Below are 12,969 nucleotides of genomic sequence, written 5' to 3'. Positions count from 1 at the left end.
TGGAAAGCACAACAAAATAAAATAGACTGTAGGTACTTACATTGACAAGAACAGGCAGACCCTGAGATATAGGAGACAGATTCCTGGCACAAATACTGCACCATCTCTGCACATTTACGTTTTCGATGTCGAGAGGCTTAACACTCGTATAGCTCGTTCTTTGAGCTTTACACTGATTCTTCTCAGCATAAATACTGACCACATGACGACGGTAGGACCCCGAAATACTTTGTAAATGCTATTTGAGAACTTAAAATTATAATAATATTCTTGTCTACTCTTGTCTAGGTCCGATGAGATGTAGAGTATTTGACATTTCATATAGAAAGTTATATCTACTCCCAAATGTCAAAAGTAGATAAAATATAGTCGTCATGCTCGACGCGATAGACACATGTCGATGAAGAAAAGAAACATTTCTCTTCTCGATGTCAAACATCGCCATGCTCGGATCGATAGAAATCTTTCTTCAATCTGTCATTTTGTCGATTCTCCGGTAGACAAAAGCTGTTTCTATGGCGGTCATGCTAGGCCCACAGGTAGACCCTATCTTAGGATTAGCGAGTCAACGCTCGGTGACATTACAAGCGTTCAAGGTTACCCATACATGTATGTTATACATATATTGTTTATTAGCATTGGACCTTGAAAAGTTGGAAAACATGCAGCCAAAACTGGCAAAGTACCAGAATTTCAGCATAATCGGCTTAACGAAAAATATTCGGAATATTTTTCATACCCTTAGGTCTTTTGGTAGCGGAAAATTTTGAACTACGATTTGGCAAACCAATTTCTAGAGTGGTAGTGACTCACCTTTGAATCAATAGAAAAACTTGAAGACACGTGTGCTTGAACCAAAAACTTCGCTTTTAATGACCTAAAAATGCAATCAGGTTGAGGAGGAAAGGCAAAACCGGAAAGTTTACTAGCAAAACCCGTTACACAAGGAAAATACTGGTTGGGGGCACGGCTCGAATTCGGTTATTCCCAAACCACAAAAAAACTAATTGGCAGAGGCTAGAAATAACTAGAAAAACCGATTCTAACCAGTTTGCATGGCATAAGCAACGTCAATCTTGATTATATGACTACCACGCCAATTCATTTGTGCAGAAAATAATATGGATTTAACTAGTTTAAAGAAGTTGAATTATAGCTTTTGGACAATGAGCATGGCCTTCATAGTGAAGTTCAACTATGCAATACCTCACAATTCTGCGTAGGCTTTTCATAAAAAGAATCCAAACATTTTACTTCAAAATTCTACGTACAAATAAGTAGCAAATGTAAATGTAAATTCGTCTGAACATAAGTGCTGTATGATGCAATTCCAACATTTTTTTCATGACTACGGATACTGTATTGACATTTTCAAGCAACAAAAAACAACTGAATATTAAAAGACACAACTGGTATATACAGCCTTGAAATTAAACATTATAATTGCATATGAAAACAATTTTTTAACAAGGAAAAAGGACTGGTCACTAATGTCAGCAAAACGACTTTTACTGAAGCCAAATTCATAGTCCATTTATCGTCATCCCCCTGCCCTTATCCCAATTTTATTTGGGATCGGCGCAGTGTGTCATATTCTTCCATGCTATGCATCTATGTGCCGATCTCTATCAATCGATCTGATTTATATCATTATCATTTGCCTTTACATTGCCATTTGCTATCTATGTTGGGACAGGCTTCAAGTCTAACCGTAAGCAGCTAAGTACAGGTGTTTTGAAAGGAGCGACTGCCTGATCTGATCTTCTCAATCCAGTTGCCCGGGCAATCCAATACCCATAGGTACGACTATCTGGTTCATAGTCTTACAACGCTATTTTTATTTATACCATACAGTTTTCGGCATATAACTATAATTACTTTTATCTTTGTCACGAGCAAAGGCTTTACAAACAACAGTGGACTTTGATTTATTATTTGTTTGTAATTTTTTTCTGAATAACTTAATCATAACGAGACGGGGTCAAGCGATAGTGTCGGCGGCGTGTCAACAGCGATGACGAATAAAATATTATTTTACGAAATATTGTGACGTTAAAGGAAAAACATGTGCCTACAAAGCGGAAGATTTGATTGGTTAGCCAAGTGGTCCGATACAGGAAGTCGTAGCAAGATTTGAAAAACTGCGACCCAGTAACAGCAAAAAATTTCATATCGATAAAAGACGGTTCAATTTAGCGATACAGGTAATTAATAAATTATTCATGCATATATTTAATCACGCCTCTCTTTGAGTACTTAGTTATGCATGATTGCACTCGTGTCAAATCAATTTATTAAAAAATGCAATCACATGGATTGTACCTACTTAGGCAGATTCACGGAAAACGTGAATTGAGAGATTGTTCGAAAACGTTAAAGAGACCTTGGAATATGAAGGGCTCTAGACGAAGTTAAGTGGATATTAGTCAGTAAGAGTCTGAAAATCTATTCTGCTCAACCCACTCGAATGTACTTGTACGTAAAAAAAATGTAAAGAGAAGTAGGTGAAAATCCATGGAAGAATGAATGATTAGCAGACAGCTTGATCCTGAACAATGTAACAAATCCGTGAACATTTATTTTGGCACTTCAAAAGCACACATTATAATAATTTTGGTACTTGACGTACACAAGATTCTCCTACACCCATAAAAAGCAACGGATGTCGTGCTGTAGCTATAAGGAAACCCATTAATGTATGTGATGCAATTAGTCATAAGTGTGAAATTAATGGTAGCTATGTTAACGATGAAAGCAATAATAATTGTAATCCACATAGCATCCTGACACAAACAAATTGGTTTCACACGCTTAAATTATCGCCCTTAAATATTTCAGCAATCATTAATCTGGTATATGACATGAAAACTTGGCTTGGAGACCAAGTTCAGAATGATATATTCCATAAGATCTCGTTACAGGTATTGAAATGAGTCTGGATTCGCAGACGTTACGTAGATTCCTTCTGCACTATTATTATTTTGCTCTAAACCAAGATATTTCAATGCCTGATTGTTATTGTATTGTCTGGCTAACGATTAATATTTTTGTCTTTAGCAATGCGGATTGCACTTTACCGGCCTTGGTCAATCCTCTTACTAAGCTAGGTAGGTATGCTTGGCTTGTAAATCACATCCACGATCACTCGATGTAATTTGACAACCAAAAAGTACGACACTACTTATATTTTTGTCCTTTTTCCCCTCTATTTCAACTTCTAAAACAAGTCAGAATAATACAAAACGGATCTATTTTAAGTGGTTATTTCTTTAAGTCACGCTATGCCGTTGAGAATTCTCCGTCCATTTCAGTAACTTATCGGGATTAATCAGTCACTCATGTTGTCAGAAGGACCAACTAGAGAATTGTGGAGAAATGTTTATAATGTTTTCTTTATATTTGTCCTCTTGGGATGATCATATAGCAAAGAAAGAAAAGCGTATGAACCATTTATGAAAAGTCTTTTGATTTCCAGTACTTAAGGAATTATTTGATTTTGCGTCGCGTCTGATTGAGGAAAAACGTATGTTATATGCAGATGATACGTTTTCCTTAAATATGACGTTAGAGGGAAAATGTCTATAAAATTAAGCTACGAGTCTTTTAATGAGTTCCATTTCACACAAGCAATACTTTCGATTTACAGCTTATTATTCGCTCACAAATAACAGCCCATATAATATCTAGGCACCAATTTTATGCAGAAATGTGAAACTAATACATATGATAAGAGTTTTAAAGATACTAAATAATTTAACCAGTATCATATGTACGTATGTATATGTATCACAATATAATTCATCACACAACAAGTCATCACAATATAATTTCTACAATAAACTCTCAAGGTTCACAGAAAGGTACAAGAACTACTTAGAATAATACGTAACCTATACAACCTCTTTTGTAAAAGATGAGTAAATTACATACCAAAGTCAAGGTGAGTCTGTGGTAAGGCAAATGAACAATGTTGTCTATAAGGAAAATTTGCCGCCGTGACACGTAAAAAGAGCGGGAAAACTGTCATTATCTTTTTTTTTATTGTTTTTACTAAGTATTTTTTTGCTGCCTAAGCACTTAAAAATACTTAGTGCTAAAATGTAAATAAAGTTAGAAATATTATGGCCAAAACGTGCATTTTTTTATATATATATATATTTTTTTTATGGTCGCATATTTTCTTTTTTATTTAACCTTCAACATAGTTAACTAAACGTATGAAATAAAACTTTGATTAATAAGATTTTGCAATTTTTATCGCAGGATTTTTTTTCAGTATTTTAGAGAATTCTCTTTATATTTCAAGAAAATATAAAAAAGTTATCTCCGAAGACCTAGTTTTTTAATCTGTTCCTTTCCAATGTGACTTCTTTGTCACCCAGTAACAAATTGGATTAATATTAACTTTATTATCGTCCATAATCTACAAATACACGCTTTCCTTTCAGATATGCACTTGATAATAAAGAATTGCATGAATTTGCGATTTCAACCAAAGATAATCTATTTATGACTGATATTTTTCCACCGATAAATAAGTCTCGAGTCTGGAAACTGTATCTTATATTATGTAACAAATGTTATAAAACTTGTCTAAAATCATCTAGAACAGAAAAAACACTTCCTGGTATTCAAAAGAGAAAGTAAAAATTGCAACCAGATCTTTTCGTTCATAACAAAGTATATTTAAGGTACCTAAATAATATGAAATGATGCATTTTCCTAACGACGGAAGATCTGGTCAAGGTCTTCGGGAAGAATGGATGCAGGTTGCTGAAGATCGAGAAAATTGGCGAACCTTGGGGGAGGCAGCAGTCCGGCAGTGAACGTCTTTCGGCTGACACGATGATCCATCTTTTATATAGTGTAAACGTTATAATTTTATCAACGTGTATATACTTATCACCATTCTAGACAACGTCGTATAAAGATTAAGACAAACGGCAGAAATTAATCTTTAGTGAGTGTTGTAAAGTTAAGATTAGATTTCCAAGATCCGGCACTCTTTATCAACAGAGAAATGATTTTCAAAATAAATATTTTATTTTGTTTAATGAAAGATTGAAAAAAAAATATTATTTCAATAAAAATATGTTTTCCTTGATTTTTCTTTAAAAAAACCTTTAGATATTTTAGTTCAAAAAACGTGCCTAAAAATCCATAAAACAATTTCGCATTGTTAACACCTACACGATCCGCTGAAAAAACTTAATCAAACCAAACGATTTGTTGGAACGCTATCTATCTTCATATCTCTGTGTATTTTCGATATTGCTTTTTTTCGAGGTTTTTCAGAAAACTGGATGCATCTAGAATAAACTAGCGTTTGCATTTTGCCGACAGTCATTATGGGCAATCTGATAAATGGTTGGGGGTTTTTCCCTTCATCATCTGCATAGCCTTTTCCCAACTAGGTAAGCGTTTACGTTGGACCCCAACTAGGTAGGCTGCTTCTGGTCTAACGGGATACAGCTGAATACCAGTGTTTTTCCCTTATAATTAAGAAATGGATTTTAATGCGAATTTAAAGTTCTTACTTAATTTTGTAAACAATAAACCACATAATGATAGCGATCGTATTTCTGAGAAAGATAAGTTTTAGTCGTCAAAATGTAATCGAAATTAAAGTTAAGGCCAGTTTAAAGTTTTTAGTGGGCCCTCACAAATATGAAGATGAAGTTAAATAAAATTAAAACAACTTTGTACATAAACCATTTTTCGGCTATGGAGAAGGTTAACATATTGATGCAAATATTACTTTTCGTATTTTAGGACCAAAATTAAATTATCAAAATGTAATTTATTAGTCGACAAATCAATATTATAAGATTTTTCTTCAAGTTTCTTTATTATTACATTTATAAATACAATTTTCCTTTGTGTTTCATCATTTCTGTTTACATTTTCCTCAATTTCCTCGACGGTAATCTACTTTCTAGTGCTTGCTAAGCAATCGACATACTACTTACAAATGTAGATACCAATGCCGGTTATTTTCTTTAAAAAAGGAAGTAGATAACACTACATACATTTTTATTGCTCCAACTAAAGTGAAAAGTCGATTACCTTGATCTAGTATTTGTAAATTATTCTCAGTAACCTGTAATTTATATTTTATATTAAAACAATATTTCATTTTGATAAATCAAGCGTACTTTACAAATTACGAGTGAAAACATACCTTTTTCCATTTAGAAAAAAAAAATAACACTGGCCGAAAAAAATATAATTCACTGTTCACGTAAACACTTCAAATATTTCGGCGCGAAATTCGATTTTCGAACACTCAAAACGCGCTCATGCTCGCGGGAACTAGCAGTCGGACTGGAGGCGCGGCGGCTTACACACCCACGCCACGCTTATCAGTACCGTACAATGACGTATGAAATTTAGGTATAAAACAATAATTACGCGAACACAAACTCGTATATAATCATTATTGGCGACATAGCGCAATTTCGCGGTTTATCGCGACAGAATGTCGTCCAACAAAAGCCCTATTTATCGATCGATAATGAGTAGAACGCCAACGGATAACTGGTGATAAGATTTATTCATATCCTTTTGTGAAATACTATCTAGCACGTCTACGGGTGATTTAATAAATATGTTAAAATAATCTTACGTAAATTAGTTTTACTCTTGTCCCAAATGTGTTTCACATCACTCATTTTCACGAATATCACTAGCACAATGAACACTACAGCAGGAATAAAGTTTTCACTATTCATCACGAACGTATGACCAAACTGACCAATAGCAAATTGTGTAAGGTTGATTAGTATGAAAATAGAACTTCAGGTACGGATACACTGGCCAAAAAATTTTAATTGCTTCATAAATTAAGTTACGCGGAAATTTTGGGATATTCGTCCATCAATACGGTCATCTTTGCACTGATGATAAATTGCAGGTAATGTTGAATGAAACTAAGCTAGTAGGTACTATGGCAGAAATCCAAAGAGTCTACATCATCTGTTATTGTCACCCCTTATAATTCATTGAACCAAAATAAATCATGTGGGAGTAGGAAAGGGATTACTTAGTGCAAGTATGATAAATGCTACGTATCGTCTATTACGTAACTCAAGTTTGGAGGCAAATATTTACGAAACAAATTGTCTGGTAATCCAAAAATAGTCGATCACGACAAAGTCAACAGACGTCATGAGCACACGCAATATTTTTTGCGCTACTCAGGAATCATGTGCGAGTCGACACAACAAGATATTTTCGTAAGTAAAGAAGCCAAATAAAAACACATTTAATGCCAAAGAAAGGAAGCAAGTTTTACTGCGTATGTGTCGTCGCTGAGAGTACAAAAATCTTATAAATAAACTTGGAACTCTTCTTATTTCTGAGTCCGTGTGTCCCTTAAGTCATTGCTCTCGTGCGAAAACCGGAAAATGATTTTGAAGTCAACAGTGACAGAAAAGTGACACATTGGCAAAGTCCAAACTACACACTACACATCGCAGGTTTGAATGAACTTTTCCTTATAACATGACAAAAAAAGATTCAATTAATCATAGTTCTGCGGAAAACTTAGAAGATCGAATAGAGGATGAAATGGAACTCTGGGTGTTTTTTCCTTATGGTCACGAGAATAAAGTGCTTGTCATCCTGACAATGGATAAACATGATATAACCACACTCAACGAGTTTCACAATAAGACCAACACTTGCATTAGTCTAGTCTCATTACCAAAATCAATAGCCAAAATAAAAAATATTGTATAAACAGCTTAAAACAATCCACCGTGCCCTTGATGTGCATCGCCTACGTCAATTTTATTTTTAAAATACAATTGCGTTGTTCAGTACAGGTGTCACAACATGTGTTTTATTGCTTATGCTATAAGTCTTACTTCATCATACTCATGGGAAAGTTATTTACTTTCATTCAAGTCATGTGCCATGTGGTCTCCTGCTGAAAAAGTGCCAAACTTCTAATAGTCGTTAAGAGATTAGGTATGCCCATCACGCTTGAGTTGAGTGACCAGAATTATTTTTAATAATGACAACAACTTTGTAATCGTCTGACCATCCGATTTGCGTTATAAAGGTGTGCCTTTTTTTTTTTTTTTAACGACGTCAAAAATCATCAAATGACCCCTCCCGCTGTGGGTTAGCAGCGGTGAGGGAGTGTCAGACTCTTACTGACTAAAAACCGTCGTGTTCCGTCATAGGCCTTTTGTGTACCAGGGCCGCGGTATCTCTTTCGAACAACCCGCAGCCCCGGATAAAGGGTGTGCCCTTCGGTGATCTTTTCATAATCTATACTAATATTGTATATCATTTTCTTGTTTGTTTTTATCTTAAAGGCTCCGAAACTACAGAACCGATTTGAAAAAATATTTCACTATTGAAAAGCTGCTCTCTTCCCGAGTAACATAAGCTATATTTTATCCCTTCACGGACATAAGTTCCCACGCGAAAACGGCTAGATTTTAATGATGCCAACTTTGCAATCATCTGACCATCCGATTTGCGTTATAACGGCGTACTAGATCTTTTCATACATTTCATAACGTTACATAAATACCTCGCAATCGTGACAGTATTCAAAGATAAAGCTGGTCCCCTCCTACAACTCATTATGCGAACATAAAAAACTTGCGTCAAAGCCACCTTGACAGCTAAAACCGCTTTCATAGCAGCCGGGGGTGTGTCCGATCCGCTTACGTAAACACTAGACCAAGGTTGATGACGTTTTTATTGCTCCGAAAATTGTGATGTCAATTTTTTGGAGACTACGGAGATTCGTAAAAAAATTGTTTCCAAAAATGAAGAGAGAAGAAATACTGAAAAAGCAATAACTTTATCGGTTTGCTTTTGGAGTACGATTTCGAATGCACTGCGAGTGTGTGATATTGGAAAAAAACCTCAGGGAAACTGGTCACTTAGCATTTTTTTTGGGTACAGGAACCAAATACTAGGACCCTGAAACCTCTACAAAAAATAGTGTTCACCTTTTATATGAAGGTCACCCCTTCACCAATACAAAATACTTTTAGAAACCAATGAACTCAGACTTGAAGTAATAAAACAGCCACGCCTTCGACTTTTTGTGCACATTCTGAATACAAATAAAAACTCGTTTGCATATACACTTTTCGAACCATAGAGAAGAAAATGACTAGCGGAGGTGCCATAGCGGAAATCTCCTAAGAAAGTAGCGCGCCAAAATGTGGGCGACTAGTCGACGAGGAAAGTTACTAAGTCTTCGCCCTTATACGTCTTCTTTGGAACCCGCCCATTTTTGTATCGTTGACAGATGTTTCAAGAAACCCGAACACCTCTTTAATTCACTCATCACTGATGGTTGTTGTCATGCCTACCGTACGTGTTTGGCCTAGAACAAGGCGCCTGACCTACCTGGCTAGTGGTATCTCCGTTCATGTTTCCTTACACCGTGTTTTAAACTTTTTCAAACGCATAAACAAGGGTGACGTCACTATTCATGTTTGGCTATTCAGCAAGTTGTTAAAACACTTTTGTTTTCTTTAATCGAAATACCTAAATCTAGAAATATTTATAGTTTTTGTTATTGTTCCGTTTTCGCTTTATTTCAACACAGGATATTAGGGATTTCCCTTTGTTGCAATATGTTGGCAAACAAACGACTTAAATCCTACTGCCTTGTTAATATTAAAAACGCAAAAGTTATCACGGCAGATAAAATATGCACAGATATGATCCCTTTTTCCTGTACCAACGAAATTATTTGGGAATTGGGAGTTATTAAAATGGGACTGGCAAAATTGCAATAAATTTTGAAATTCGGAAATAACATTGGTTACCAGATCCCCAGTTAACATTTTCACTATGAATTTACACTGGTAGCCATATTCAAATGTTTGAAGAAAACACATAAAATCAGGAGAATATATGTATTTGTCCGGGCTATTGTTAAAATGCAGATATTGAAGGGGCTTACAGAAATTAGAACAAATAATAACAACGTGTTTCAAAGACAATTGTCTTTGTTGCAATCAGTTCAATGTCTCGTGTTAATTGTAATTTAAATACAGTTACTTTGCTGGATGACATCATGGTGCCAATATGCAGAAAAACTTATTTACGTATTTTAATAAGAAAATAGCGCTATTTTTTTTGGATCACTACGTATCGTACATATATCACAATTAAGGCGAGGAATTGGTCAACAATAATTCCATAACCGGCACGCGCATCTAAGGCGCCAAAAGGGGTCGGAGCGTCTGAGCGGGGCGAGGATAACAATACGCGCGCTAGCTTATAACTAAAAGTCGTAAGCGACAAAATGGTTTTGTAATTTTAATATTTAGAAATGATAATTTAATAAAAATTCCTACTACCATTTTAAAGAGTATGTATATACTCAACTACTAAAAAAGTTAAGAGGCTTAAATCGGTCCCGTTTGCCCATAATATGTGAATCTCTTTTTAAAAAGAGGTATGTTTGATATATTTTTCTCTGTTATAAAAGTTACCTAATCATGTTTCTACAACTAACAAAATAAGGCTTATATCATGAACTTTCAGGTAACCAAGTTGTATTTTGATCCGTTTTGTATTTACTGAGAAAAATTGACATCCTTGGCGCCAAAAATTCCAATTCGTCCTCTTAAATTTAGACTTGTCAATATTTTTCCGCAACTTTGAATTTTTTTTTTTTTTTTTTTCATGTGGGTTGGGGATAAAGGGGCAACATATTGCATGAGGATAGCAACACCAGAGCGAGAGATCTACCTCACAGCGAGGAACAGATATTGGGATTCGGCAATATTTTAATTAAAAGTCGTTAGATTTCTATAATATTTGTTTTATTTTTAAGAGCACAACTTGACAAGACATGACATATTTTTCTAAGACAGAATCGCGCACGTTTGTGGAGACACTATCAAACAAAAGCGTTTACAAAGATATCTATCTTATAAATTTATTATTCAATACTCCCACTTAAATTTATTTATTATCGTTTTAATATACTGTTTCTGACTAATACTTATACAATCTTTTTCTCTAGTTATTTCCATACCAATAAATGAATTACATTCTAAAATCTTAATATCAAACTTTTGTTTAAGACCATTTAATATATCTGACAAAACATCTTTACTTTTCGATAATAATAATCCGTCATCAACATAAATAACTAATATTACTTTGACATCGTTAAAACATCCTACAAAAACACAATTATCAGACGGACACGGTTGGAAACCATAACTAGTTAGAAAAGAACTAAACTTCTCATTCCAACATCTCGACGATTGTTTAAGACCATATATAGATTTAATCAACTTACAGACTTTGGAAGGCTGAGTTTCCAATCCCTCTGGCACCTCCATGTATATGTCCTCAGAGAGCTCACCGTACAAGAAGGCCGTCTTCACATCAAACTGCTCGATGTGAAGCTCGTCTCTAGCAGCGATGCTCAGCAGCACCCTAATCGAGTCGTACCTGCTTGTGGGGGAAAAGGTCTCATTATAGTCCAAGCCCTTGACTTGTGTGAACCCTCGTGCACACAGTCGTGCTTTGTATCGTACTATTCCTCCATCTCTATTCTTCTTTATAGCAAACACCCATTTGCACGATACAGGCTTCTTTTCACTTTTGTCGGTCAGTATCCATGTCTGATTTTCTTCATGTGATTGAAGCTCTTCAGCTACAGCTTTCTTCCACAGATGAGAATTTGGACTTTTCATAGCTTCTTCATAACTGTTTGGAAGTTCATATTCTGTGAAATTTGCTTCTAATCTTTTGTCTCGACGAGGACGTAATGAGATGGTTCTTGGTTCTTCCTGCATCAAATTTATACCTCTTGGAGGAACATAACTTTCATCCATATCTTCTAAACTCTTCATACTTTCATCTGATGATATTTCTTCAGGTTCAACATTTTGAGTTTGGGTTTCATTTAGCGGGGTAGATACTGTAGAATGTTCTTTTTCTTCTTGTTCAACTGTCATTTCTACATATCTTTTTCTTTCTTCCAGCATACTACATTCATCAAACTTAACATCTCGTGATATTGTAATCTTCTTGGTATTTTGATCATACATTCTATAATTGTCGTGGTCATATCCAACTAACAACATCTTCACACTTTTCTTGGCAAGCTTCTTTCGCTTTTCCTTTGGAACATGTACATAACCAATTGATCCAAATATTCTAATATGTTGTAAGTTAGGCTTCACTCCATGCCACAGTTCAAATGGCGTAACATCTCCCGTCTGGCTTGATGTATTTCTATTCAACAAATATACCGCACAGTTAACAGCTTCTGCCCACAAGTTTAAAGGAATATCCTTTGCATATAACATTGTTCTTGCAGATTCCATGATAGAACGCATCTCTCTTTCTGCTCTCCCGTTCTGTTGTGGAGTATACGGCGCAGTACGTTCATGCGTTATCCCTTTACTCTCCAAAAAAGATGTGAATTCTTGGTTTACATATTCAGTACCATTATCTGTATGTAGTATCTGCAAATCACGCTGAAATCTATTCTTCACAATGGCATTGTACTTCAGAAAGCATTGAAATACTTCACTCTTATGCTTCATAAAGTAAACATGGCGATAGCTTGTAGCTCCATCTTTGAACAACACAAAGTACTTCATACCCGATACAGAAGGTTCTTCTATAGGACCGCACACATCGCTGTACACAATTTCACCAGGTTGTGTTGGACCTCGGGTAGATTTCAAGAAGGGGCGTCTTGCTTGCTTTCCATATTGACATGCTTCACAAACAAAATTCTGATCACCGCTCAATGTAACTGGAATCACACCATTCTTTGACATATTTTGAAGTTCCTTGACATTTAAGTGTCCTAATCTTTCATGCCAAACTTTTATATCCGTTTGCACAACATTACAATATTCTTGTTTGATTGTTTTTATATCCAATTCATATAAATTGTTCTCTTGCAACTGTGCACACATAACAACAACATTGCTCTTCATTATCATAGCATTCTTA

The 12,969-nt window shown here is 35.2% G+C and overlaps 1 protein-coding gene across 4 annotated transcripts in view; it reads right to left on the bottom strand.

Annotated features, from left to right (window-relative positions):
* Positions 1-12,969, bottom strand: part of LOC124643157 (glycerol kinase-like) — a 40,158-nt gene that overhangs the window by 22,122 nt on the left and 5,067 nt on the right. For 3 of the 4 annotated variants that reach the window (XM_047182034.1, XM_047182031.1, XM_047182032.1), the window contains exon 1: positions 6,182-6,338. The exons of the other annotated variant lie outside the window; for it this stretch is intronic. In XM_047182034.1, the coding sequence (XP_047037990.1) occupies positions 6,182-6,191 (10 nt within the window). In that variant the 5' untranslated portion in view covers positions 6,192-6,338. Of the gene's footprint in view, positions 1-6,181; positions 6,339-12,969 lie in introns of those variants that run through there. 4 annotated transcript variants of the gene reach the window in all.

This window comes from Helicoverpa zea, chromosome 26 (genome assembly GCF_022581195.2).
Source record: "Helicoverpa zea isolate HzStark_Cry1AcR chromosome 26, ilHelZeax1.1, whole genome shotgun sequence".
Lineage (NCBI taxonomy): Eukaryota > Metazoa > Arthropoda > Insecta > Lepidoptera > Noctuidae > Helicoverpa > Helicoverpa zea.
The sequence above is the reverse complement of the archived record's forward strand: the minus strand, read 5'-3'. Positions and strand labels throughout refer to the sequence as shown.